This window comes from Chiloscyllium punctatum, chromosome 19, assembly GCF_047496795.1.
Source record: "Chiloscyllium punctatum isolate Juve2018m chromosome 19, sChiPun1.3, whole genome shotgun sequence".
NCBI classification, from domain to species: domain Eukaryota; kingdom Metazoa; phylum Chordata; class Chondrichthyes; order Orectolobiformes; family Hemiscylliidae; genus Chiloscyllium; species Chiloscyllium punctatum.
The window spans coordinates 88,052,286-88,075,174 of record NC_092757.1 but is presented as its reverse complement, the minus strand read 5'-3'; the positions used below and the strand labels follow the sequence as shown (position 1 = coordinate 88,075,174).

The 22,889-nt window shown below is 44.4% G+C and overlaps 1 protein-coding gene across 2 annotated transcripts in view; it reads right to left on the bottom strand.

Moving 5' to 3' along the window:
- dph1 (diphthamide biosynthesis 1) overlaps positions 1 to 22,889 on the bottom strand; it is a 600,464-nt gene that overhangs the window by 10,630 nt on the left and 566,945 nt on the right. For both annotated transcript variants that reach the window (XM_072589988.1, XM_072589987.1), the window contains one exon: positions 19,492 to 19,626. In XM_072589988.1, coding sequence (XP_072446089.1) covers positions 19,492 to 19,626 — 135 coding nt within the window. The remainder of the gene's footprint in view (positions 1 to 19,491; positions 19,627 to 22,889) is intronic.

Below are 22,889 nucleotides of genomic sequence, written 5' to 3'. Positions count from 1 at the left end.
CTCAAGTGCCTGCCCAGTTTCCTTCTGAAATTCTGCTGCTACACGACACACAGGCATGCCTCCCCTTTGCATCGATAAACATGTAAACAGTGGAACAGGAGGGAGTGCCCGCTCCGCCACTCATTATCATCTTGGCTGATCTCTTTATGGTCGCAGCTCCATTTTTCTGTCTGCTAGAGATATATCCGTTATAATTCATACCTATACGCCATAACTTGGGACTCCCTTTTCTGTTGAAAATTTATCCGTCAGCCTCTAATAAATTCAGTTAGGTTCTTCATTACCTCTCCTCTGTATCTCTTGCTCATAGTCTGTGGCCCTGAATATTTATTCCACAATTAACATTAGATTATTTCATCGTTATTACTTTGCAGTTAATGGAAGTTTTGCTCAGCCTGGATTAGTTGTCAAGCCTTCTTTTATTCGTTCATGGATGTTGGTATCACGGTCTGGCTAGCATTTATTGCCTGCCCCTAGCTGCCTCTGAACTGAGTGGCTTGTTAGGCCATTTCAGACAGCAATTAAGAGTCAACCACACTGCTGTGGGTCGAGAGTCACATGTAGGCCAGACCGGATAAGGACAGCAGATTTCCTTTCCTGAGGACATTACTGAACCAGATGGGTTTTTCCAACAATCGGCAATGGTTTCATTGTCATCGGTAGGTTCTTAATTCCAGATTTTTTATTTAAATTCAAATTCCACCATTTGCTGTGATGGTGGGATTTAAACCTGGGTCCCAAGAATGTTAATCTGGATTAACAATCGAGTGATAACATCACCTCCCGTCATCAAAGAATCCCTACAGTGTGGAAACAGGCCATTTGGCCCATTAGGCCCACACCGACCTTCCGAAGAGCATACCCCCAGCCTATCCCTACAGCTCTGCACCTCCCAAAGCTAATTGACCTAACCTACACATCCCTGGACACTATGGGCAATTTAGCACGCCCAATCCACCTAACCTGCACATAGAATATAACAGTGCAGTTTTGGCCTGTGGGAGGAGACTGGAGCAAACCTTTGCACACACAGGGAGAATGTGCAAACTCCATACGGACAATCGCCCAAGGCTGGAATTGAACTCGAGTCCCTGTGGCCATAAGGCAGCATTGTTAACCACTGAACCACCATACCGCCCTGTGCCATCACCACTTAGCTTTCCTGTTTCTCTACCCAAACTGATTTGATGTCCTTGAAGCAAAGGTCTTCCCTCACTACTGTATTAATGACAATCTTAATTAACAGAGCGACCCCACCTTTCTCCCCCCAACTTTCTATCCGTTGAAATGTGAAATAACCCTTCAATATTCAGGTCCCATCCTTGGTCATCTTGCAACTGTGAGCGTATGTCATAGTTATCAGGTCATACATACTTAATTTTATCCATTCTAACAATTCCATCCATTTGTTATGAAGGCTGTTCAAATTCAGATAGAGCCTTGAACATTGTTTATTTAACATCTTGGCAATCTCTGGCCTTATCTACATTTATAATTTTACACTATCCATTCTTTCCTGATAGACTCTGGCTATTATGAGCTAAATTGCTACTCTGCTTTTTTATCCAATTCATAGGGTCATAGAGACGTACAGCATGGAAATAGACCTTTCAGTCCCACCCATCCATGCCGACCAGATATCCCAACCCAATCTTGTCCCACCTGCCAGCACCCAGCGCATATCCCTATATACCCGTTCTATTCATATACCCATCCAGATACCTTTTAAATGTTGTAATTGTACCAGCCTCCACCACTTCCTCTGGCAGCTCATTCCATACATGCACCACCGTCTGCGTGCAAAAGTTGCCCCCTATGCCTCTTTTACATTTTTCCCCTCTCACCCTAAACCTATGCCCTCTAGTTCTGGACTCCCCGACCCCAGGGAAAAGACCTTATCTATTTATACTATTCATGTCCCTCATAATTTTATAAACCTCTATAAGGTCACCCCTCAACCTCCGACGCTCCAGGGAAAACAGCCCTAATCTATTCAACCTCTCCCTATAGCTCAAATCCTCCAACCCTGGCAATATCCTTGTAAATCTTTTCTGAACCCTTTCAAGTTTCACAACATCCTTCTGATAGGAAGGAGACCAACATTGAATGCAATATTCCAACAGTGGCCTAACCAATGTCCTGTACAGCCACAACATGACCTCCCAACTCCTGTATTTATTACTCTGACTAATAAAGGAAAGCATACCAAACACCTTCTTCACTATCCTATCTACCTGTGACTCTATTTTCAAGGAACTATAAACTTGCACTCCAAGGTCTCTTTGTTCAGCAATACTCCGTAGGACCTTACCATTAAGTGTATAAGTCCTGCTAAGATTTGCTTTCCCAAAATGCAGCACCTCGCATTTATCTAAATTAAACCCCATCGCCATTCCTCAGCCCATTGGCTCATCTGATCAAGATCTTGTTGTAATCCTAGGAAACCTTCTTTGCTGTCCACTACTCTTTCCAATTTTGGTGTCATCTGCAAACTTACCAACTGTACCTCTTAAGCTTAGATCGAAATCATTTATATAAATGACGAAAAATAGAGGAGCCAGCACCAATCCATGTGGCACTCCCTTTGAGTTACCACAGCTCCCTTCCAGTTCCCTTCTGGAACTGAAGAGCAGAAGTAAACAAAAAAGTTCCCACTTGCGCAGACCAAAACTGGAGAGTATAAAGGAAGACAGGTCACTAACAAATCCAATAAAGAATTCAGCAGAAGTTGAAAATGTGGAATCCACAGCCACAGACAGGAGTAAGGCAAATCGTGTAAATGTGTCAGAAGAGGAAGCTAGATAGGGGAAAGGCATCAAAGATTATGCAAATCGAATGTGATGAAATGAAGTGGGTAGAAGCTCATATGGAGATGGTGTCGAGATCAATTGGGTCAAATGATCTGTTTTTCTGGAACAAAAGCAAAAAATTGCTGGAAAAGCTCAGCAAGTCTGACAGCATCTGTGGAGAGAAATCAGCAATAAGGTTTCGGGTCCAGTGACCTCTCTTAAGAACTGATGGCAGCTAGTTCTTTTGGTTCTTTCAAGTTTTTTTTCTGGCATAAATTCAACGGAATGTGATTGAAATGCTCGATGCTGTCTGTGGATGGCGCTGCTTGCTTTAAAGTCAGCAGCTCCCTGGCAGAGCAGGAGGGGAGACAGTAAGTTATGGCAGCAATATAGAGAGTCGAGCCAATTTGGGATTTATTTCATAGCAATTAACAATAAAGCAAACACTCCTCGAGACCCGAATAAATCATTAAATGCCAGAAATGCTCCCACTCAACAGCTGCGAAATGGGAAATATAAATAAAATCTCACAAAGTACAGAGAGTGAGAGAGAGAAAGAAGACAATACCTTGGTTTTACTGTCTCTTTCCTTTGTTCCTGCTCAGGTATGTTGAGTGTATGGGCAGTGACGTGAGATCGTGGCGGCTTCCCTTCCCCCACCTCAGCCTGAGTCCACTGTCCTCACACTGTTTGGCTCAATGTCATTTCCACTTTGTGGTTATTAAAAATACTCTTTCTTTGTGGCTGTTTCTTTTTTTTAAAATAAACAATAAGAACATCTTAATGAATGAAAAGCTCAGTTTCCAGCATCTGTTGGAATTCCCGCATTTTACAGGAGGAAGTAAACCCTGGACGCGATAGGGACAGAAACCGAACTCTTACGTGGAGCGGAGGAGTGCGAGGAGGAGAGAGCAGTCGCCAGAAGGAAAGGGAGGGGGAGGAATGAAGGAGATGGAGTGAGAAAGAGTGAAGGGAGGGAATAGTGGTAGGAGGGGGGGATAGAGAGAAAAAGAGGGGGATAGAGAGAAAAAGAGGAGCATAGAGAGAAATGAGAAGAGGAAGAAAAAAGAATCAGAGAGAGGAGGAAAAGGTAGAGTGGAGAAAAAGGGAGGCAAGACAGAGAAAAGGATATTGAGAGGGAGTGGGTCAAGGAGAATGTGTGTGAGGAAAGTGAGAGGGAGTCTGAGTGTGAAAGAAATGATTTGAAAGTGTGATGGAGAATGAAACTCTGTAGAGAATAGGAGAGAATGAGTCAGGATGGAGGAGATATGAGGGAAGGTTGTAGGTTACTGAAAGCAAATAGAGGTCATCACACAGGAAGTTGAGGAGCGTGGATTAGCCAGTGGTGGTTGATGCGAAGTTGATAATGGACAAACTCTGTTTCGGCCCATGCCAATCCTCATGGGAACTGAATCATAATGGCGGCTATAATACCCATAATCCACTGCTCTCCAGAAAGAGCCCTATCCACGGAATAGTTAGGCGATAGCTCTGCTGTTTTCTCTGAATCCAGCACCCAAGAGACTCCAGGACAATCTGGGAGGGTGTGGTTGGCAATCCAAATGTAGCTCATTAGGAAGAAAGCAGTAGCGTTTGAATTTTTAAAGGAATTTGGACATCAGAATCAGACAGCATGTGGGCAATTGCCCACGGATGATCCCAGGAGATCCCAGAACCAGGGTCACAGTCTAAACAGTCTAAGGACGCTGGGTGAGCAAGTTAAGACTGAGATATGGAGAAATGTCTTCAACCAGAGAGTGGCGAGCCTGTGGGATTCTCTGCCATTGAAAGCAGTTCAGGTCAAAACATTGAATGTTTTCAAAAAGGTACTAGATATACTTTTTTTTATAGCTAAAGTGATCAAAGGGTATGGGGAGAAAATGGGAACAGGGGATTGAGTTGGATGATCAGCCACAATCATACTGAATGATACAGCAGGCTCTAAGGGGCGAGTGACCTACTCCTGTTGCTATTTTCTATGGTTCTATGATGCAGAGGTGCTTCACTGTGATTTGGACAAGTTGAATGAGTGGGCAAATGAATGGGAGGTGAAGTATAATATGAATAAGTGTGAGCTTATTCAAACTGGTAGCAAAAAGAGGAAGGCAGGTTAATATTTGAATTGGTGTTTCCATCCTGTGCCGAGTTAGCTCATTACAGCTGGAGCTGAAGTTATGGCACCGCCAATGAGCTGTTTATGTCAGCTTTGTGTGTGTGTATGTTGTAGGGCTGATGCAGAGAGACTTACGGAGGATACCGACTCCTGATCACTGTCTAATGTTGAAGAATGCTGCCCCCCAAAAAAAATAAGGTTCAACTGTGATGCTCCTAAGGTCAAGTAGCTGTGGCTTAAATAAAAAGAATGTCCAATTTGACAACCCTGAGAGTTGATGACTGCAGAAGGGAAAACGTCTAGGTTTTCTTCTAGATTATCAGTGGTGACTGAGAGGTAGCCCCTCACCTCTTTGAGACTGAAGCTCATGGTGTCCACCCCCAGTGCAGAGGTTTGAGCACAAAAAGCAAGGCTAGCACACACTGTGCTCTGTTGATGAAGAGACGGATTGTCAGTGGAATGGTCATTTGGACAAGGCATTAAGCCAAGGCATTAATTGTCCTTTCTGGGGTACATCACAGATCTTGCAGCTACTGTTTCAAAAAGGAAAGAGGGATGGAGGTTCTTCCTGATGTACTGGCCAATCTTTACCCCTCAATAAATAATAAACGAAGAACAGATGGTCTGGTCAATCTCCCATTGCTGTGGGATCTTGCTGTGTGCAAATTGGCAGCTGCATTTCCTATCTTACAATCGAGGCTGCATTTCCAAAATCACTTCTTTGGCTGTAAAGTGTTTTGGGATGCTCTGTGATTGCAAGACCTTAAAGAAATGCAAGTACTTTCTCTTCTGCAGAAGAAAGTACACTTTGATCAGGGTTCCTGGGGAAACATTCATTAACAATTTTGCTGAGATCTTGCATCGTGACAAGACCAGCACAAGAAGCTGTGTTAAGAGCAGTGTTTTTCTCGTTTTGAAATTGCAGCTGTCTTTAGGGACCCTGTACCTGCAAGGTTAACCAGTCTCTGTGCTGGAACAATTAGAGATAGTAACAAAAGTTCAGGTTCTACATACATCCCTACACACACACCCCTACACACAGATACACAGACAGATACACACACACCCCTATACATACACACACCCACACAGACACAGACACACACCCCTACACAGATACACACACCTCAACACATTCTCCTACACACACACCTAGCTTCCCCTCCACACACCCCTACACATACACACACACCCACACACAGACACACACATACCCCTACAGAGATACACACCACTACACACATAACCCTACATACACACCCACTCACCCACACACACACCACTACACACACACACCCCTACACATTCTCTTGCACATACACACACACACCTAGTCTCCCCCTCACACACCCCTACACATATACACCTACACCCACACCCACACCCCTACACATACACACACACCCCTACACACACACATCCACTCACCCACACACACCCCAACACCGATACACACAGACACACACACCTAGTCTCCCCCCCACACACCCATACACATACCCACACACAGACACACACACAGATGCACACACACCTCTACACATACACACACAAATGCCCCTACACATACCCACCCATACAGACACACTCCCCTACACAGATACACACCACTACACAGACACACACACACACACACACACCTAGTCTCTCCCCCACACACCCCTACACATACATACACACACAAACACACCTACTCCCCCCACACACAGGTAATCCACCTCTCCCCGCCACACACACACTTTGCTCCCCCCTCCCACACAGAGACACCTATCTCCCACCCCCCCACACACATCCTCCCCCAACACACATACCCCTAACCCCTCGCTATACAGATAGATACACACACACTCTCACAGACGTACCCAAAACCCTCTCATGTACACAGAAACATCTACAAACACACATATCGCTAAACACACAGCTAATCTCTCTCTTACACACACACACTCTTACAGATCTACTCAAACCCAGACACACACATAACTACACCCACACAGACATATCTACCCACAAACACGCACACTTAACCACACATAGACACATACATATATAGACAGTAATCTACTAACACTTCACATGTTTAGTTTTACTGTAAACTACTCAATAAGAACATAAATACAGCAATTAGGAGCAGGATTAGGCCATTTAGCCCATCAAGCCTGCTGTGCTAAACAACTAGATCACAGCTGATCTTCCACCCAAAAGCCACTTTCCTGCCTCATCTCTCTGTCAATCCATTTTCCTTAAATCTTTTATCAATCTCTGCCTTGAATACAGCCAACAACTGAGCAACCATAGCCCTCTGTGTTTAGAATACTCCGAAGATTCACAACTCCTGAATAAAGAAATTTCTGATCTTTGTACTTATTTTGAGACTGCTGCTCCTAATTCTAATAAATAAAGGGAAACATTGTAAAACCCCCAAATTTTTTCTAAACTAGATCACCTCTGGGAAATACTTAATCTCGTGTCACAGGACAATCCCATTGCCACAGAAATCTGGTTGGTGAACCTTTGCTTCACTCCCTCTCTGGTAGGCATATCCTTCCTCGGGCAAAGAGACCAAAACTCTATGTAATATTCCTGGTGCAGTCTCACCAAGGCCCTTCTTTCCTCTAGTATTTCAATCCCTTTGTAATAGAGGCTAATATATCACTTTCTCAATTGCTTGCTTTACTGCATGTTAATATCAAATAATTCATGTACAAAAATGATGAGGTCCCTCTGAATGGTAACATTTCTCAGTCGCTCACCTAGTGGCATACTGGTAGCGTTGCTAGCCAATTAATCCTGAGACCTAGTAATGATCTGGGAATGCAAGTCTAAATCAGATGGTGGAATCTGAATTTTTTAAAAAACATCTAGCATGAAAAGCTCTTGGGTGACTGATTTATTGTATAAAAGTTCAATAATGTCCCTTAGGGAAGGAAACTGATGTCCTTACCTGGTCTGACCTACATGTGACTCCAGACCTGCAGTGGTGTGGTTGACAAAAACAGAAATTGCTGGAAAAGCTCAACAGGTAGTGTGGTTGACTCTTAACAGCCCTCTGAAATGGCCTAGGAAACCACTCAGTTGCATCCCAGGGCAACTAATAATAGGCAATAAATGCTGGCCCAGCCATCAATTCCCACATTCCATGCAGGGGTAAGGAAAAGTCACTTTGGTCTTACAAGACCATAGGGCTGCTCTCTCATTGCAGAGAGGGAGAGATGACTGGTGCTGGTTTAACCTGAGGGTCACCTGCTTCTGGTGAGGAATGAGAAGCAGAGTCCTTCACGGTAACCTCCGTGACTACCTGGTCAGGTCCACACCCCCCAACAACCCACCCTCCCCTCCTGGCACCCTCCCCTGCCACCGCATAAATTGCAAAACCTATGCCCACACCTCCCCCCTCACCACCATCGAAGGCCCCAAAGGAGCCTTCCACATCCATCAAAGTTTTACCTGCACATCCACAAGTGTCATTTCTTGCATCCGTTGCTCCCAATGCGGTCTCCTCTACATTGGGGAGACCTGACACCTTCTTGCAGAGCACCTTAGGGAACATCTCCGGGACACCCTCACCAATCAACCCCACTGCCCCGTGGGCGAACATTTCAACTTCCCCTCCCACTCTGCCGAGGACATGGAGGTCCTGGGCCTCCTCCACCGCCGCTCCCTCACCACCCGATGCCTGGAGGAAGGACGCCTCATCTTCCACCTCAGAACACTTCAACCCCAGGGCATCAATATGGACTTCACCAGTTTCCTCATTTCCCCTCCCCCTGCCTCACCCCAGCTCCAACCTTCAAGGTCAGCGCTGTCCCTATGACCTTCCTACCTGCCCATCTCCCTTCCCACCTATCCGCTTCACCCTCCTCGCCGACCTATTGCCTTTATCCCCACTTCCATCCACCTATTGTACTCTTTACTACCTTCTCCCCAGCCGCACCCCCCTTCCATTTATCTCTCCACACCAGAGACTCCCAGCCTCATTCCTGAAGGGCTCCTGCCCGAAACATCGATTTTCCTGCTCCTCAGATGCTGCCTGACCTGCTATGCTTTTCCAGCAAAACTCTAACCAATTTAAGATTGTCAGTCAGGCTTGCAGTATTATCCACATGCGTGTACTAGAAGCAACCTATATTAATACACAGGGTCTTGTCCTTTACAGGCAGAAATAACATTTACCTACAGTGTCTGTTTCAGCTGGACAAAACAGTTGACAACTATTCCCAGGTTCATTTTTCAGGGCAATGCCTTGACCAATCAGAGTCAACCTGCCTAGTTTAAATCTAAACAAAGTTTAGCAATTAACTATCAGTCGTAATCTAACTGGAGCATTCTCCATGACAATACCTCTAACAATCAGGAGTCCAATCGCTAATCAGTCAGCAAATTCTTCTTATTGAGTATAAAGTGACAGCTTTCCTGTTATATTAGTATTTCTTCTGAATTGTCCTGATGACAAGATGGACATCTTTGATAAAATGTGTATTTCTTCTGCAATACTCAAACGTGAACAACCGAAAGACCACAGATTTATTCAGATGGTGGGAGGTCCGGACTTACAAAGAAGAGCACCTTTTCTATTTCTATAGCACCTTTTGTGACCTCAGCACATTTGCAGCCACAGAAGCAGGTCAGAGTATAGATTAGATTCCCTACAGTGTGGAAACAGGCCCTTTGGCCCAACAAGTCCACATCGACCCTCCAAAGAGTAACCCACCCAGACCCATTTCCCTCTGACTAATGCACCTCCTACTACGGGCAATTTGGCATAGCCACTTCACCTGACCGGCGCATCTTTGGACTGTGGGAGGAAACCAGAGCACCCGGAGGAAATCCACGCAGACATGGGGAGAATTTGCAAAGTCCACACAGACAGTTGCCCGAGGCTGGAATTAAACCTGGGTCCCTGGCGCTGTGAGGCAGCAGTGCTAACCATTGAGCCACCGTGCCACCCGTATAGTTGATGCCCTTTAGGAAATGGCAGCAATCTCTGACCTTTTGAGTTATCATCCCCAAAAATGGCAGTAACCTCAAGTGAGAATCCAAGGCTAACAGCCTCCATTCTGTCCATTCTCCAAGCTTTTGGAGGGCACTATTTCTTTTACCAGCCCTGTACGTTCACTAAGTTGCTGCCTCTCATTGAATGGCTTGTGTTTAAAGGTGATAATTGAAGTCCAATAATGATGGGCAGTCAATGTGGAGGGACAGCAACCTGTGATTGGAGCCAGAGAGAGCAGTAGGATTTACAAAGAACTGCATGTTAGCTTGTCGGTTAGAGTTGAAGAGAGCCCTTGTTCATGCCAAAGCAATAAAGAATGTTTAATAGCTGAAGGGTATTGATTGCTTTCAATAGCGCCCATTGCATCTTATGCTGTAAAACACAAGGGATGTAGTTAGAGGCTATCAACTCCAGCTAAACAACATGTGAAGGGAATCATCCCAACAAAGGTATTATCGATGAGCAAGTTCTGAAATAGTGCAGGAGCTGACATGCTACAATCTATCAATCACTGGGAATTGGGAGAATCAAACCTACTACACAGCAAATTAACACAATATTCATTCAATGACATCCTCAAAGGTCCACTTTTCAAACAGCAGATCACTTACATTGACTCAGATGCAATTCATTTAGTTTCATCAAAGTCAAAGTTGCTGGTTACAGCACCTTAAAGTGATCGCCCACCACCCTGGACATCAGGCCAAAGCTTTACACATTCACTCACACCTTATTAACAAGAACAATCGACAGGAGTATCATCGTGTTAAACTCAATTACCCTCAGATAGACAGCAATAAATCCAATATCAATTTCAGGAGAAATCTTTTTATCCAGAGAGTGATGAGAATGTGGAACACGTTACAAAAGGGAGTGGTTGAGATTAACAGTGTCAATACTTTGAAGGGAGAAGCTCGGTCAAGACATGAGGGAGAAAGGAACAGATATGCTGATGGGGTGAGCTGGAAGGCATTGGAGGGAGGCTTGTGTGGAGCATAGACACCTGTACGGACCAGACGGGCCGGACAACCTGCTAAAGGCTGGTATCTGTGAAGCTTGGGACTACTGGAGGAGGCTGAGATGGATCATCTAATTGGCACTTCTGACTGAAGATTGCTGCGAAATGTTTCAACCTTATCTCTTGCACAGATGTGTTGGGCTCTTCCATCATTGAAGATGGGGATATTTGGGGAGCCTTCTCCTCCAGTGTGTTTTTAAATTGTCCACCAACATTCACAACTGGTTGTGGCTGGACTACGGAGCTTAGATCTGATCCGTTGGGATCGCTTAGCTCTGTCTACCACTTGCTGCTTATGCTGTTTGGCGTGCAAGTACTACTGCTTTGTAGCTTCAGCAGGTTGACATCTCATTTTTAGGTATGCCCCTCTGCACGCTTGTTGATCCAGATTGATCCCATGGCCTGAGGTAATAGTAGAGTGGGGAAATGCTAGGCCGTTAAAATTCCCTGCTTCTTTCCCTGCATCCCCTGCAATTCTTTCCCCTTCAATAATTTTTATCCAATTGCATTCTAAAGGTGACTATTGGATCCACTCCTAACCACAAACTGTGTCAGAAAGCTTCTCATGTCACCCCTGGTAACTTTGCGAAGATTGTATGGTCTAGCCCAACTCCTGAGATTTTCGTACAGAATCAAGGCTGGGCAGACAGCACAGTCCTGGGGAGGATGTCTTTTGGATGAGGCATACCAATTCTCACAGGACTATTCAAAGAACAGCAGGCAAATTCTCTCTGGTATCCTGGACAATACCTATCCCTCATTCAGAAAGAGAGTATTCTGATCACAATCTCAATACTATTTGTGGGATCTTGCTTTGCACAATTTGGATGTTGAGTTTCCTACATTAAATTAGGAATTACACTTAAAAACATACTTCACTTTGGGGCATCCCAAGGATGTGAAAGGCACTATATAAAAGCAAGCCCTTTCTTTCAAGTAACCCATAAATCTATCACCAAGGCAGTCTGGCTGGTAAGATTGTGTGGCTGGTTGTGTAATGGAAGAAATGCAGTGATGCTCAGAGTCAAACGGAGCAAAACTTGTATTTCGGTGGTTGTTTTATGTCAATAGCTTCGTGTCTGAATGTGTCACAGGCACTTGTCCCACCCCCACACCAGATGGACTGATGACAACTATCCCAGTCAGAGCCGGGATCTGTCACATGTAATGACGTGGACAGTAAGCATGAGTGAAGTCTTGAAAATACAGAGCCTGCTGGAATTAATCTAAACAGAGCTGGGGAATGGTGGCGGGAGCTGACAGGGATTACTGGGGTCAGAGGGGAATACACTGATGATTTTGGTACTGAGTCACAGAGGTTAGGAAGGCCGGAGTTTCAGTCTGTACAGATACTTTTGCCCAGATATGTTATGACATACCTCTGGAGCAGGTGGGACTTGAACCCAGGAGTTCTGGTCCAGAGATATCACTGCACTAGGCTGTGCTCTGGATCTGACCAGCTGATCCCATGGGCTATGAGACCCACAATTACCCTTGTCAATCTGGATCCAGCCAATCAGTGAGAGAGAAACCAAAACTTCTTTCTTTGCAGAGAAAATTTTAAATAACTGTGAACGTTGGAAATTAGAAACAAAAACAGTTTTTCTCTCTCTCTGGCTCCACCTCCACCCATTATTTATTCTTTCCCTCCTCCCCTTTTATTCATTCATGGGATGAGGGCATCACTGGCCAGGTCAGCATTTATTGCCCATCCCTGATTGCCCAGAGGGCAGTTAAGAGTCAACCACATTGCTGTGGGTCTGAAGTCACTTGTAGGCCAGACCAGGTAAGGATGGCATTTTCCTTCCCTGAAAGGACACTAGAGAATCCAGAAGGATTTTTCTGACAATGGATAACAGATTTGTGGTCATCATGAGACTTTTAATTCCAGATTTTGTTACTGAATTCAAATCCCACCTTCTATCGTGGTGGGATTCAAACCTAGGTCCCAGAACATTAGCTAGGTCTCTGGGTTAAGAGTCCAGGTGAATTTCCCCAGATACTTCTGTTTTTGTGTTATGGACCTCCCTCCACTCCACTCCCCCAACCAGCGACCTGCTTCCTGGCCACACTGTTGGGTTAGTAGCTCTTCACTCCAACACTGGCGAAGCACTGAGCAGCGCCTGCGAAGTGGGGGTGCCATCTCCCACCCTTCGCCACGAAAGCAGTTTGTTGCTCCTTCAGTGCTGGCTACCTCCTATTGGCCCATTGAGAGTCCATTCACTAAGCTCAAGTGGGCAGAGAGCACGCTCTCTGGCCTCTGATTGGCCTGTCCAGAGAAATTCAATGATGGGTTGCAGCTGCTGGTGAGGTGTGAGATTGGGATCTGTATCTGAGGCCAACGTCAGCAGCTCTCCCCACATGGAATTTCCTACCCCACGGCCTGTAGAACACTTACAGAAATGAAGAAAGTTTGCACTTAAACTCTACAAGACAAGGAACGGACTGGGTTTGGGAGGGTGTTCTTTCCTCAGTGTGAGATGAGCCTCTAGGACTCACTGCTGCTGCAAGAACACAACCATTTGGAGCAGCAGTAGATCCTTTGTCCCTTTGAGCTTGCTCCACCATTCAATAAGATCACGGCTGAAGTGATTGTTACTTCAACTCTATGTTCCTGTCTGCCTCACTTTAACTCCCTTATCAATCCTAAATCTGTCTAAAACAGCTTTGATTATGTTTGCCATGGCTCAATAGGGAAGAGAATTCCACAGAATAACAAACTTGCTCCTCTTAAATTGGAGATCCCTAATTTTAAAACTGTGTCCCTAGTTTGAGATATCCCCCAAGCGAAGGCGTGTCCTCGTAATATCCAACCTGCCAAGACACCTCAGGATCTTGTATGTTTCAATAAGATCACCTCTCATTCTTCTGTGTTCCAGAGGGTGTAGGGCTAACTAGGCTATTAACAATAGGCTTCAATGGCCTGACTCCCAAAGCTTGACCACAATAAAAGGAATCCTGTTGGGAAATGTAAGCATCAGTCTGGATATTGAGAGGGGCCAGGATCAGGTTGGGTTGGGGTTTTGATTCCAAATCCATATCCCCATTGAAGAACCATCATGACATTTGACTACTGGATGGGGTACTTCCAGGGTGACTTGTGTCAGTTTCCTATGTTACCACAGTGACTGCATTTCAGAAATGCCTTGGAGGATGCAAAGGATTTTAGATGCCCTGAAGTCAAGAAAGGCACCACAGAAATACAAGATTTTCCCTTGTGTGGTACCTGAACCCAGAGAGAGAAATGGCCACATGACACTACCAAAAGCATTGTTTAAGACCTTAACCTTAAAACCAGACCTGGATCATCTAAAGTGTGGCTAACTCTTAGATGCCCTCTGAAATGATTGAGCAAGCCGTCCAGTTCAAGGGTAGTTAGGGATAGACAACAAATTCTGGCTTTGCCAGTGATGCCCACATCCCACGGAAGAGTGAAAAATAAGGCTGTGACTGTGCCCACTGGAACACTGCCTGCAGATGGGTCAAGTTACAGAGATACTTTTAAACTCACATCCAACATCAAATAAATCACCTTGTCTTGGTTTCATGTACAAATAAGGACCATCCCTTCCACGATAATAGGGAGTCCAGTCAACATGAAAAACTAAACTATAACAAGGAACTACAGACGCTCAAAATCTGGAACAAAAACATAAGTTGTTGGAGAAACTCAACGGGTCTGACAGCATCTCTGGTGAGAGAAATAGAGTTAACATTTCAAGTTCAGGGATCCTTCATCAGAATGCACGATCCAAAACATTCATAAATAAAAGGAAGAGTAAACTCGGGATATATATCTTCATTAAACACTGAAATTCCCTCTCCCATGAAGCTGTGGATGCTGGGGACCAATTTAACATGCTTGTTGGATAAGGACTTGAAGGATATGGAATAGGTGAACTACAAGCTAGTAAAATAGTGGGAAAGGCTTGAGGGGCTGAATGGCCTAGCTGCAAGGAGAAAGGTTTTGCTTAAAAGCCTGATGTAAACATAAACATCAGCCTAGATTTTCAAAATGAGCCTTAAAACCCCAATCTGAGGAGGTCATTAATGAAGGATTGCAAAGCACCAGATATATAATCAGAATGTGCATCTGCACTGGTTCATCAGTTTAAGCTTCCCATTGAAACCAAATAAAATACTTGAAAATGATCTTTGCTTCGTCCATTTAATTCCAAAGGGCTTTCTGTGACATTGAATAATGTTACAGTACAGTAGCCAAAGGACACAGCAACAGTGTAATGGATACCAAGCAAAAGTCTGATGTACTCTGTGTCCGTACCTGAATCTAATGGATGATAATTGCTTATTTATGGAAGTCCTCATGATTGCAGAGCTATTATCTGAGCTCAGTGTATGTGTTCCAATGCACAATTTCACATAACAATGATTAAATGGCCCGATCAGCGGTAAATGTCACCACACATCGTCTTTTCTGTTTACCAATTCACTGTTTTCTTCCTGAACACCACTGCTATTTTACCTGTGTCATTTTGTGCATTCAAAGCCAAAATGATGTGCTCAGGAGGGTGTTCAAAGTCGATTCTGGAGTCACTTCAGGACTCGTGTCTCTCGATCCTTGTAACCTCTTGCAGATCCCAAATTCCACCCTCTTCCACATCCCTGGGGCCTCACCACTCCAATATTAGAGGCTGTATCTTTAGCCTACTCAGCCTAAGCTCTGAAATTCCTTCCCCCACCCTATCCTTTAAGATGTTGCTGAAACCTTTCTCAATATGCCCTAAACCACTCACAATCAACTGCTGCTTTTTTGGAACTCCTTGGGCCCTTTTACTGCTGTTAGAGGGGCTATACAAATGCAAGTTGGTGTTGCAGCTTTATTGCACTGAAGGGATACCTGCAAAGCTGAACGTAGCTTTTGTGACTGAGGACTGAGAGATGCCAGGTGACTAGAAGCCTCTTTAACACAAGCCCTTGTTTGCAGTGAGTTCACTTGGAAGCTTCCCCCACCGAGTCAAAGAGAAAGATAACACTCAGATTTAACAACAGCCTCTCCAGCAGCTTCAAGACTAAATTACACGTAAGTGGGTCGACTCCAAAAGAACTAGGGACTCCATCTCGATGAGGGGCAGAGCCATTGAGGTGGGAGGCGATTCAAAGGGAATGGAAATCAATGAAAAATGAAGAGAAACAGAACGTTCAAACAAAGTTCTTGGGGAAATGTGAAAATTTTTTAAAAAGGCAACAGCTGGAAATAATAAGCAACTCTTGCAGCATCTGCACAGAGGAAAGCCGAGGTAACGTTTCCAGTCTGGTATGATTCTTGAATTCAGAGGATGGGTTTCATCAGTCAGGGCACTGAGTAGAGAAGTTGGGAAATTATGTTGCAGTTGTACAGGAGGTTGGTGAGGCCGTACTTGGAGTATTGTGAGAAAGTGAGGACTGCAGACGCTGGAGATCAGAGTCGAGAGTGTGGAAAAGCACAGCAGGTCAGGCAGCATCCAAGGAGCAGGAGAATTGATGTTTTGGCCATAAACCCTTCTTCAGGGCTCCCTTGGGAGTATTGTGTTCAACTTTGGTCTCCTTGTTATAGATAGAATGTTATTAAACTGGAAAGAATGCAGAAGAAATTTACAAGGATGTTGCCAGGACTCAAGGGTCTAATTTATAGGGAGAAGTTGGACAAGTGAGGGCTTTTTTCTTTACAGCATAGGAGACTGCGGGGTGATCTTATTGAAGTGTATAAGATCATGGGAGGCATGAATAGGGTGAATGCACTCAGTCTTTCTCCCAGGGTTGGGGAATCAAGGACTAGAAGGCATTAGTTTAAGGTTAGAAGTGAAAGAATAAAAGGGAACCTGAGGGACAACTTTTTTACACAGAGGGTGGTACGCAAATGGAATGAGCTGCCAGTGGAAGTGGTTGAGGTGAACACATTAACAACATTTAAAAAGCATTTGGATAAATACATGGAGAGGGAAGGATTGGAAGGAAATGGGCTATGAGCAAGGAAATGGGTTAGTGTGGATGGACAGTTTGTTTGAGCCAAAGGGCCAGTCTCTGTGCTGTAGGACTCTATGACTCTGTACTGGGCTGTAAATATTAACTTTTTCTCTCTCTTAAAGAGAATTAATATGTCAGGGCTATGACCAAGCAGACAACTCCCAGCCCCCAAAAAACCCCAAATTCGAATCATTCACTCTGTTTTTCTCTCTACTGATGCTGCTTTACCTGCTGAGTGTTTTTTTAGCACCTTCTGTTTGAATTTCAGATTTCTACCATCTGCATTATTTTCTTAGATGGGAATAAGTCACTAATTCTTACAACAACTTCCATAGCCCAGAATCATTCAGCTAAGTCGTGAATACCTGCTCTAAATATCAGATTTGTACTGCCTTTATTGTTATTTCATGGGATGAGAGCATAGTGGGGTAGACCATCATTTGTTGCCCATACCTAACTGCCCTAGAGAAGAGATGGTGAGTTGTCTTCATGACCTGCTGGGAGTCTCTCTCGTGCAGGTGCTGCTGGGAAGAGAAGCCCAGGATTCTGGCCCAGTAACATTGAAGGAATGGGCATATATTTCCAAGTCAGGATGGTGAGTGACTGGGAGGGATTCTTGTAGGTGATGGTGTTCCCAGGTATCTGCTGCCCTTGATCTCTCAGTAATAGAGGTTGCAAATTTGGAAGGTGCTTTCGGTGTCTTGGTGCGTTACTTCAGTGTGTCTTGTACAAAAGACACACTACTGCCAGTGTTTCAGTGGTAAAGGGACGTGGTAGATGTGGTATCAATTATGCAGGTTTCTTTGTCTTGGATGGTGACAAGCATCTTCAGTTTTGGTGGAACTGAACCATCCATTGTTGGCAAAGTCAACATTTGTAGCCCATTTTGTTTGGTTTGCGGTGTACCAAGCACCTACTGCTCTTGTCCTTCTAGACGGTAAAGGGTCTACCTTAGGTTCTTGGTGAATTGCTGTAGTGCATCTTGTAGCTGGTTAAACTGCTACCTCTGTACACTGATGTTGGAGGGAGTGGAAGGGGTATGGATTGACTGCTATTATGCCCTTTGTTTTGGGCAGCATATTAAATGGAAGGAGATTTTATAGGTGAGGTAGAGTTTGGAATGGTGTCGCTGTATGTACTCGTGTAGAAGTTGAGTTTCTGAGGCCTCCTTTTTAGCCAAATAAGTAGGGGATAGATTTCCATTTGAGTCATATTTTAGAGGAGTTGAAATCCACCCTCTTCTTCCTACTGCATAACAGGCTATGAGGTTTGATTAGCTAATTGCAGATCAAAAAATTAGCACAATAAAGCTAGAAAGTATTGCTGTTAATTTGCATAGACACAAGGAACTGAACAGCTGCCTTCAAATGAGTGAGTTTGCACCAGAATGTGCTTCACTCCAGTGGTGAATGGATGTTAAAACCATTAGGAACAGGAATAGGCCATTCAGCCTATCAAGTCTGCTCTGCCATTCAATAAGATCGTGGTTGACCTGATAATTCTCAACTCCACTTTCCTGCCTTTTCCCCATAATCCTTGATTCCCTTCCTGATTAAAAAATCTGTCTATCTCAGCCTTATACATAAGCACAAAGGGTTTGCATTTTTTTGGCTGAAGGTCTGGGGTCAATTTGTATGCAAGATATATGATAAACAAAAGAATGTTTTGGCCAAAAGTCAGGTGTTGACTTCTATGTGAGAGTGAGGTAAAAACAATGACTGTAGATGCTGGAAACCAGATTCTGGATTAGTGGTGCTGGAAGAGCACAGTAGTTCAGGCAGCATCCAAGGAGCTTCGGATGCTGCCTGAACTGCTGTGCTCTTCCAGCACCACTAATCCAGATTCTATGTGAGAGTGACTACTTTCAGACTATGAAGGGTTAATGTACATGGCCTGTAAATGGAATGGACTCGACAGACAGAAGGCTTTTTTCTCATTCTAGACTTGTCCTCTCGTCACTCAGCTGGGAGTCAGGAATCTTCTCATGTCATTTTTGAATGTTTCAATGATATCAAGGTGACAGCTGGCACCAATATGACAGAAAATATTGCGTCAGCCGGTGAAAGTGATCACCTGATGGCTTAACAGGAACTTTTCAAAACATGGCAACTCCCAATTCATACTCCCCTTAAAATCACAGCTTGACTATTTGCTGGCATCCATTTTCTTAGTTTTCGAAAATACTTTTTGTGCTCAGTAACTTCCTGGTCTATGGTCACATGAACCTGATTACACACAAGGAGGTCTGAGGTTAAAATACAGCAGGAAGGTGAAGTTCACATGGATACCTGTCTGGATCTGAAACAAACTTCCTGACAGACTCCTTCTTCTTGGGCATCAGGGACAAATCAAATTTGAAAAGCAAGTTGCTTCCTTTTGTGTGCCCTCTCCTCCCTTTCAGCCAGTTTGGAAGCTACTCCACCAAAGGGCATTTACAAATAAAACAGGTGACGGCATGTAAGCCTGCCCCGAACACACAGGCCTGAATGATTGGTGCACACCATGCCAACCGTACTTGCTCTTTGCCAGATTTTCCTTGGCAGAGAATCCCTTTCACACAGACCATCGACAGCAGCAGGAGATGAAATAAGACTCACTGTGAGTCTCCACTCACCTCCATAGCCTTCCTGCTCCTCCTTACGGGTTGGTGAGTCACATGATTGACAGTCCACGGACCGAGTGACTGGTTGGCGTAGAAATCCATCGGGTAGTGATGTTGCCACTCGACCTGTTTGAGAGCCACAGCTGCCTAGACACAGATAGAGGAAACCAGAACTCTCTGAAACTGTAGGATACACTTGGTCACATCTTCCTCACAGCAACAAAACTAGCAGTTTATCACTCATCTAACTAGCTGTACTGGCTTAACATTCCTCTAACTAGCTGCACAGGCTAGCTAACCTGCTGTAATGTATTCACGCCATCCCCTTGGCTGATTCAAATATTTTCTAATCAACTTGTTCAGAGATGTTATTACACACCTCTGGAGCAGGTGAACTTGAACCCAGGCCTTCTAGCTCAGAGGCAGGGACACTACCACTGTGTCACAAGGGCCTGACCCTTGGCTGTTTCATTATTTTGCCCCTAATTGTCCCGGGATGAAGGGTTAGTCGGGTAAGATGATCGATAATTACCTCCTCCCAGACAACCCCTGTCTTATCTTTTCACAGGTTTTGTTTCATTGGGCATTTACTGCCCAATCCAACGTCCCTGGCAACAGTGGGGAGGGGGCAGAAGGGGTGATGGAGAAGGGTTTTGTGATGCTGTGAGTAGGTGAGTTGCCTTCTTGAACCGTTGCAATCCATGTGATGTAGGGACACCCAGAGTGCTGTATGGAAGCTATCTGCAGGATTTTTACCTGGCTACAACGGCAGTATATTTCCAAAGTGGAACTCCGAGTTCTCTTTTGAATTGCCAGGGTTTCCTAAAAGCTGAGGAGAATGTAGAACTTGAGTGTTTTGACCCCAAAGTCCTTGGACAGATTGTTAACAGGCCCATCTCAAGCTCCTTTCACACACAGTGAACTAATGGGGGTTGGGGGGGGGGGGGGGGGGGGGGGGGAGTCTCTTTTTTTTTGTTATATTCTTGCCTCAGTTACGAGTTGAAAAATCGCTGCCCTTTGTGCTGGAGGCTGACAGTGATGAGAAACTGCAAGTTTAGTGTCAGTGCCAGGATTTATGCAGTTTATCTGAGTGGATCAGGACTCCCTATGTGACCTTTACTCTTAAGCAGTGCAGACAGTAGATAAAATGAATGAACCTGGTCTGGTGGCTGTTCCCCCTCTCTCTCTCTCAGATAGCCTTATCCTGAATAATTGATATAATTAATCTTTTTATTTCATTTCCTCTCTGTGCGCAGTTAAAGCTTAATTATCAATTGTTTGCTGCAAATTACAATTGCATTATTTCCCCCACATTATTTAGCAATCGATGTTCTGTTTGCTGATTGATGTCCTGAAGCTGCACTGCACTCGATCTTCTTGTTATATTTGTTTACTTCTAAGTGACTTTCTTAAAAAATCTGTAATTCTTTTCCTCTCTTGGTCAAATCTCTGTTGAATGGGCCATGACCCTATTCTTACAGGTTGTGCTGTCAGCTTGACTTCACTGGAGGCCACTCAGGGAAGGTGGAGAAGATTTGAAAGTGGGGAGTGAGGCCATGGTGGGAGGGAAGGATTAATCCATTCGGATTTGGGTTGCCAGGAGTCTCCAAGGATTAAAGATGAACCTGAAGTAGCTCCACAGGAGGCCGGTATCCCGTCACTAAGTCCCCTTAATTTATACACAGAGTCCTTGATGCTGATCCAGCTCCCTCACAGCCAGCTCTCTAAGTGAACAGGATGTCTGATACTCCTGTTCTTATAGAATACCTACAGTGTGGCACAGGCCATTTGGCCCATCAGGTCCACAGCGACTCTCTAAAGAGCATCCCACCCTGACACACCCCCATTTCCTGTCCCTGTAACCCTGCATTTCCTATGACCAAGCCACCCTAACCTGCACGTCTTTGGACTATGGGAGAAAACTGGAGCACCCGGAGGAAACCCACTCAGACACTTGGGAACGTGCAAACTCCACTTAGATATTCACCTGAGACTGGGATCCGTCAGCCAGGGCTCCATGATTGGATCAGATTAACAGCCCTAAACAGGGAACTCATACTCAATGAGGTCCACTTGGCTGATCTCATTACAATCACTACAGAACCTTCAGGAACAAAGACTTTAATCTGACAAAAACCCACATAAAAAACCCTTCACACTCTTTTGTTCACATGATAGAAATGTCAAAAGTGGAAGGGCAAAAGGCTTATTGATTTACAATCAAGAAACATCCAATCAGGAATTGAAGAATATTTATTTTCCAATTGGAGAGGGTGAGTCCTCAGGAAATTAATAATGCATCAGGAACATAGACTGAATAAAGATGATGTAAGTAAACATTGGTAAAGAGGAAACTAATGGAATGAAAGAATGACAAATCCCCAGGACTTGACAGTTTCCTTCCAAGGGTATTAAAGGAAGTAGGGAGCACAATGAAGACAGCCAATCCATAATCTTACAGATCCAGGAGTTGTCCCTCTGAATCGGAAAATTGTACATGTCCCTTCACCTTTTAAGAAGGACGGAAGAGGAAAACCAGGAATTTATAGACTGTTAGGCTAACATCTACGGTGAGGATATTATTGAAGTCTGTAAACAAGGATAGGGTTAACTGAATACTTTGAAAATTTTCAAATAATCTGGAAGAGCCAGCATGGATTCATGACAGGTGTGTCATGTCTGTCAAACCTCATTGAATCTTTTGTCGAGGTGACTAACATAATGGACAGGGGAACATCTACGGATGTTATTTATATAGACTTCCTGAAGGTGTTTGATGACGTCCCACACAAGAGTCTGTTAACTAAAGTACAGGTCTACAGAGCTGAGAGCAAATTACTGAGGGTGGTAAATGCTTGGAACCCCCTTCCATAAACAACGGTTATGCCAAATGAGTTGCAAATTTTATGTGTAACGTAGATGAATTTTTGTTAAGCAAGAGTCTTATGGGATCTGGGCCAAATGCAGGTATATGGAGTTAGGCCATAGATCAGCCATAAACTCATTGAATAGCAGACTTGAGGGACTGAATGGCCTACACTTGTTCCTATGTTAACCACTATATCTCATTGTCAAGGTCCCTCTAGTCCTGAGTGCTTCCCAGGGTCCTACCGTTCATCATGTATTCCTTTACCTTGTTTGTCCTGCCCAAGTGCATCACCTCACATTTATCCAGATTGAATTCCATTTGCCACTGATCAGCTTATCTGACCAGCCTGTCCATATTCTGCAGTAATCTAACCCTATCCCCCTCACTATTTACCACTAATTTTCATATCATCTGTGAACTTACCGATCAAGTCAATCAACTTACAATCAAGTTTAAATCATCTATATATACGACAACAACAAGGACCCCAACACTGACACAGAGCTCCACAGGACATAGGCTTCCACTCACAAACACATTC